The sequence below is a fragment of the Musca autumnalis genome, unplaced genomic scaffold (genome assembly GCF_047663935.1).
Source record: "Musca autumnalis isolate F117 unplaced genomic scaffold, ASM4766393v1 scaffold_2, whole genome shotgun sequence".
Taxonomy (NCBI): domain Eukaryota; kingdom Metazoa; phylum Arthropoda; class Insecta; order Diptera; family Muscidae; genus Musca; species Musca autumnalis.
Window position 1 is genome coordinate 4,429,090 of NW_027411755.1, and position 7,196 is coordinate 4,436,285.

Sequence of the window (7,196 nt, forward strand, 5' to 3'; positions counted from 1 at the left end):
ATCTTACATATTAAACATATTAGTTGGTGCCGGCAGGCTTTTTTTGTATGGTAGGCACCCATAAGACGGGTCCAATACAGTCCATATTCCGACCTGATACATGACTAAATGAAATAATACGATGTGCAAAGTTTGGACCATCCGAGAGTAATCTTGCGGATTTGCCATTTTAGTTGGTGCCATCAAGGTTTCTTTTGGTTTTTATGCCAATATCTTAGGAAGTAATGACGTGCGCCCGAAAAAAATTGAAGCGTCGTAAAGGGAGTCGCAACCTGCTGAAAAAAATAAAATGATCAGAGAGATGCTCTTAAACTTCACTTTATTCGAATTTTGTGTGGAGTGAACCTATATAGTCCATATTCAAACACGATCTATATCTCGAAAGAATAATACGATGTGCAAAGTTTGGACCAAATCGATTGCTCCCTTGTATTTTTTGGTGCAAAGTCGATTGTCTGGTCTTTGGTTGTCTTGAAGTACATACCTACATACATACATACATACATACAGAAGGGTTTTTAGAGATTTTGGCAAACCAAACATTTACTCAACTCCCAACTGTTTGACAGCTATTGTGTAAAATGTTGAAAACTATATTTTTTTTTTTAAATTATATAAATGTTTTTGAAAAAATAATCAATTTTTCAGTTTTGCTAGTTCTCACAAAAATCCACAACGCGAAAATGTCAAAATATTTTGAATACGGTTGATGGGTATTCGAACATAATCTTTACTGACCCTACATCACATTGTAATGCAACACCTCTAAATACCGGTCCTAATGGGAAGTACCAGGAATATAAATAGCCCTTTTCTGTTATCCAAAATACTTACGAATTCTGAATTTCGGTCCAATTTACCAAAGAGCAATCTTCCTATTTCTAGAAACATCTCAACCTTCGGTATATAAAGGTACGGTCATATTGGGAAAATATTTGCCAAAAAGTGTCAAGTATGTTTTCCTAAAAAAGTTTGGCTACATTTTTTGGAACCAAATCCAATTTGAACACAAGTTTTTCATTCATCACAATCTTTGGTAAATAATTACAAATTTTACATAAACAGACGGAAAATCTTGTTCATGGAATCAGATTTGGCTACATTATTATTTGGAAACAAAACCTCTTGCTATAAAATAATATTCAATACATTTATGCATACAATTTTACAAACTTGAGATATTCCACAAAATCTCATTGGGAATGAAAAAGTGTATAGAACAAAGTTAATATTTTCTCAATATTTTTCCACTAGGGATTTGGGTTTACAATCAAATAGAAATCACTTACAGACAATGAAATAAATGTCATAAATTATTAAATAACTTTATTGATATTCTGTGCGAGTAAAAGAAACACAATAATAAATACCAAAAAAAGAGAAAGGGAAACTTTTACAACTTACTTGGACATCAGCATGAATTTTTAGCAATTGCTGCTGTTGTTGTTATATCCTTAAATAAACATGAGATAATCCTTTGTAATATGTACTCAACAAACGGGGGGAGTGAGTGAATAAATGTTAGCAATGAATTCAACAATGGACCAAATTGAATACTTGCAAAATGTTTTCTTCGCTGTTGACTGTCTTAGATCATCACTGCACTATAATTTAAACACTGCTTTTTTGTTGGAGCTTTTAAACCCCGCACTAAAAAGGGGATTTACTTCGTTTAACTCTTTCTCTTTTGTTTTAGTAATACTTTCTTTAATGAATGCATTCACTTTTATTTGTTAAGTGCTTTATGGCACAGACACCAGGTCGGATTTTATACACCTCTAAATGCTGCAGGTTATTGCCAAATAAAATACATGGACAAGGTGGTGCCCAATTATTGTTATTATTATTATTGAGAAGGGTAATAAACTTTATTTTCTAAACAGTGTTTACTGGCTCACAGGAATGTGTTTTTATTTTCTTTGGTTTAATAGGAATGACCGAATGCTGATAGTTGCACAAACACGACTACACACCCGTTACCGACGATTACCGATATCCTTGAATGTGACAAACAAAACCGGAACGCAGTGTAGAGTATGAGTAATATTCGTATGTGTTATTGTTGTTGTTACACAAACAAATTTGCCAAATTTAAAATTTTTTCTTCACACTTTAGAATTTGCGTTTAAATTTTGTTTAATTCTCTCTTTAATTAATTTATTTTTCAATTTGCATTTTTGTTTCTTCTCCTTAATTAAAAATTACAAACAATGATGTGAAAATTATCATCACTGGGTGACCGGTTTTTACGCAAAACACATGTTAACTCGTTTAACATCACTTGAAAACTAACGTTTCTTACTCACGCACTTTCGTACAAAGCTCTCCGATACACGAAGTTACGTTGGTTGGTTACAACACACACGACAGGCTAATTTACGATTAACCTGTCTGGCAATCCAAATTTCTACAACCACTGAGAGAGAGATCCAGAGACAGAGAGCTCTCTTAGTGCATAAATAATTGAAATGCCGTTAGTTACAATGCGCGTACTCTCTCACACATACCCTTACACAAAGGGGAAAACTATTAAAACGGAAGGAAGTTGTTTCAAAATTCACCACTGATTCGAGTGAGCATTAACTTCAACACAGTTTCTCTCCGTATTTGTTTCTTTTTTTCTAGTTGTAACACATCATGAAATCGTTTTACTCACGCATTTCTTGTATCACACACTTTTGTCGTTATTTTCTACTCGTTTCTATTCTCGTTTAACGACCGGTCCACACAACCTTCTTGTTGCATCAACACCACAACGACTGACTTAACAAACACAGCAGCAGTACGTGAGAGACCCCCAAAAAATACAAAAACACCAAAACCGAAAAGGTAAATGCATTTGTGGTGAATTGTTATTATTTGTTGGGGGGAAACGAAATGTTGCAGCTACTTGTTAGGCAACATGTTGAGATAATGGTGGAGCATGTTGAACAAAAGCCCCAACATGTTGATGTCGTTAAAAGTGTAATGTTTAAATACTTTTGTTGCCATAATTGGGGATGTTGATGGAAAAAACATTTATTTAGAGAATATTCTATTTGGAATACAACTGTTTATTGGAAAATAACCTGGCTATTGCATCTAAGGATTGCCAATTTTAACTGTTGTCTCTTCTTGACATATCTGAAGGGGCGCTCGAGCTCAAAAAAAAAAAAAAAGAATATTCAACCGGATAATGTTTTGTCATTCTAAATTACATTTCCGACGTACATTAGAAACCATAGAAAAAAATATCAGTCGGCTTTGCCGATAGCTAAATGACTGATAACTAAATTGTACAAAAACAATAACAGTGTCCTGTGAACAGATAAATCCGTAACTTTTAAAAGCAAAAACATTTTCGTGGCTGGCGAATGAAATGTTGGAAGTTTCCAGCGTAAATTCTAGGGCTTTTGTGGGTAGGTATCATAAATTCTGGCCCAATTATACCACTGACAGATGCAATCAAGACAGTATACACGAAAAAAATCCATAAACTGTGCGGGGTTTTTGGAACGTTTGAGCCTCTTACGAGGGAACTATGTATAATATAAAAAATAATTAAAACAAGTAAAAAAGAATCAGTCTGCTTTGCCGACAGAGATATACCCTCAGCCTATGTGAAGTGAAACTTTCATCTACGGACAGATCGAATGTATTCATTTTCAGAATTTGGTGGCCCTTTTTGGACATTTGAACTTGTCGAGAAAATTGTTATGTAACTATGTCGCATTTTGTAATGTGGCAGGCAAGTATGACCTCTATTGGTTACCAAGGTGGACGTGGTACTCAACTACGTTGGCTCCGGCTAAGCTCTAGCGGCGAGGAGTCGCACTTGGCCACATACAAAAAAAATAAATGTCATATCAATTTAAAAAAAAATAAAATCATAAACGGACTTGTTGTTGTATCGAATTTGGATGTTGTTGTTGTTGTGGGTACCCCTAGGTGAAGTGTGGGTACCCTTTTGCCCTCCCTGTGGGTTTCTAACATAAACCCCCTAATGGGCCTCATGACTATGAAGACCCCCAAACGTAGATTATGACTGCCCAGTTACCGTTACATTACCTTATTATTATTTTCTCCAAATTAATTCATATTTTGATCGTTTTCCTTATATACAAGATTCATCACTACATTTATTCATGTACGTATAAAACAATTCAGGTTAAGGCTTATGATTACTTAAGGCTATTATGCTTAAGTCTAGTAATACTTTAATTCCATTTTTTTCTGTTTAAGTGAATTGAAGAAGTAATATTATGAAATAATATTACCAATGTAATAATGATAAACTATGAGGTTCTAAAAAAGGTTAAGGATACACTCTGGTGATCTCCCTATTATTATGCGTCTCCACGCACAATATAGACTTTACTTTAAAGCCAAAATAAATACCTCAACCTATCGAGCTCGAATGGGTATTGGGGTTTGTCCATGGGAAGCCATGGATTTATATATGAATTTGGAAAAATCAATTAAATAGGGGTATCGCTGAGGTGCATCGCACAAGATTAAAGAAAAAATATAATTTCGTATCGATGGAAAGATTCAATATTTTGGTATTATCAACAATAAAAAAAATTTAACAATATATCTGATCGACAATTAACACCTTTCTGAACATATATAAAAAAATCCGTATATAAATGCATCCATGAGGGTATAATCAACAATTAACGGTATAATTAAACACATGCACAATTATAAGTATGTTAATAATTACACTCGGGTGTATAAATGAAATTATTCATCAATTTTTCTCTATATTCAAATCTGTTACTCGATCGATATACATATATATAAATATGTATACATATATTCAGAAAGAAGGTGTGACTGATCTATAGGTTATGATATTGGGCAATAATTGTACTTAATAATTACGATGAGATCCAATATAAAATACTAGATAATTATATTCATACAGATGGATAGTATGTGACCGCAATTATTGAATGTTGATTCTAATATAACACACTTTAAAATCCATACGTGTTTAATTTAAACATACAAAATTTGTTATACGTAAATGCGTTTGATTATAATTCCGTGAACCAAATTATAACCAAGCTTATCTCAGTTCTTAGTAAAATCACATGAAAGATTCAATATGCTCAATCAAAGCCAAACTGTTTATGTATAAATGTGTTTGATTATAATTCCGTGAAGAAAATTATAACCAAACTAAAAAAAATCACATAAAACATTCAATAATTCGATTGATGCACTGCGGCTTCACTTAGGTCTTCAGTTCAATCACGGTTCTACTTACAGTACATCCAGAGAATTTAGGCTATGTTATGATGGTGATGATGAACTATGATTGTGATAATGATGGGTATGATGATGAAAAATACTTAATGTCCAGTCTATTGGTGATGATGATCTGTGCTATTGCTGTTAAATGGGCTATTGGCATGATGTGATGAATGATGGCCGCGACTAAAGTTGATATGAATTGGATTCTCATCTAAATTCAATTGTGCACTGCAGTGTATGGTCCACGTGGTGGTTAAATTTTCTGGAAAAACGGTCACTAATTGTTCTGAACATCTGTCTCCGATATTGCGGGCATCAAAATTCAAATCCTTTTGGAAAACTTGAGGTGTTTTGCGCCATAAAGGGGCCGGCATGAAAGCTCGAAATGTTTATATGAATGACGCCTCAGCGTTATGGCTGATTGGGGTGCAAAAGTTTATTGTTGGGTCTGGTGGAAATTTCCCAAAAATTTTCGTTTAGCAGCTGGCGAAACACACTGAAGTGTTTCCGCATGCATCACAAATTGAAAGCTTCACTTGAATGTCGTTTGGTAACCGGGCAGTTGTGGATTTTTGGTTACTATCCAAGTCTATGACTGTACTTGCATTAGCCAATTGGAAATCTTCCAATTAGCTGCCGTGGAACATGCTCGAAAACGGCATAAATCTGTGTTGAGTGGCAATAAATGTATTTATTTCTTTTTGGGGTAACAATTTCAACAATTGTTTTATTATAAACCGGTGTTTGATCGCGTTTTAGTAGCAGGCATTGTAGTATAACAATTTGTTCTCAGCCAGATATAATGATGGTGTGGTACCATAGTACCGTTACGCCACAATGCTTTTTCCAAAAACGTGGTTTAGCACTGGGTACAGTATCACCCATGTGACAATCCTGTAGGGACAAAAAAAAGCAATAAAATGCTTAAAAATATTGTTTCGGTGTAATCCTTTTAACGTGCATTAACTCACCTTTTTAGTTTGCTGCACCAGGTTTAATTACAATTGTGTCTAACAATTGTTCCCACCAAAATCAATAAAACGTTTATGTACATCCAATTGGATGTACAATTCTCTAGCTTATTTAGTATGTATACCACCAACACGATTTCTGCAAAATTCCTTATTGTTCTTTGTGATGTTGTTTCGCCGGCTGCTACTTTTGCAAATGATGCAAAAAACATATGCTGGCCGTATAGGGATCACCAATGCGAAAAATGCATCGACCAATGTGTTGCCGCCACGTCAGCAAAACATATGATCACTAACAGTGTTGCACAGGCGTGGTGATTCGTGTAATACGACGCATGGCTGACAGGGTGACACAACAAAATGTGTATTAGGATAAAAGTTCAAAAGTGTGGCGGAGGAGGTACTTAAAGGAATGGACCGACATAGCCCATGAAGGTGGATCTTATTTTGGGAGTCATATCTTTTCGATAGATATCGCGCCCACTAGTAGTTTCAGTGAGTCACTGTATAAATTTAGGACCAGTATGCCAGGGAGCATGGACTTGTCCACGGAAAACATAATATCGCTGTAAACAGGACCACAACGAACAGCTTAGACACAAATGTTGAACTTTTGTGGGGGAGCTACCCTAAGGAGAGGACAGATATGGACAAAATATTTGGATATCCAAAGTTTGAAACAAAATTTTTTGGTTCAAGACATATCGTGATTTTTAAGTGATTTTTTTTTAATTTTGGGAGGAAGTACCGGAAATTGTGTATTTTGCCCATTTTCGAACTGAAACATAGTTTGGACACAATATGACGAAGGCTAAATTTTGGACCATATCGGTTGATCAGTTCGAGAGTTATCGTGCTCTTTAACCACTTTATATGGTGCTATAAGGGTTTGTTACACCTTTCGGGCTGTTTTGTCAAGAAGTATGCCCCCGAAAAAACTTTTTCCGTTGTAATTGAGACAGCGAATGCAACTTGCTTCAACAA

At 34.9% G+C, this 7,196-nt stretch overlaps 1 protein-coding gene and 1 long non-coding RNA gene across 9 annotated transcripts in view; both read right to left on the reverse strand.

The window, feature by feature from the left end:
- Positions 1-2,770, reverse strand: part of nolo (ADAMTS-like no long nerve cord) — a 215,693-nt gene extending 212,923 nt beyond the window's left edge. For 6 of the 8 annotated variants that reach the window (XM_073966680.1, XM_073966677.1, XM_073966675.1 and 3 more), the window contains exon 1: positions 1,405-2,770. In XM_073966680.1, coding sequence (XP_073822781.1) covers positions 1,405-1,418 — 14 coding nt within the window. In that variant the 5' untranslated portion in view covers positions 1,419-2,770. The remainder of the gene's footprint in view (positions 1-1,404) is intronic. The other 2 variants (XM_073966679.1, XM_073966674.1) reach the window with 2 other exon arrangements.
- Positions 2,771-4,714: 1,944 nt separating this feature from the next.
- On the reverse strand, positions 4,715-6,410 carry LOC141392116 (uncharacterized). Its single transcript, XR_012409782.1, has 2 exons — positions 6,213-6,410; positions 4,715-6,135 (listed from the first exon to the last, which is right to left on the reverse strand). It is a non-coding gene; the product is annotated as an uncharacterized lncRNA (long non-coding RNA).
- Positions 6,411-7,196: the final 786 nt, after the last annotated feature.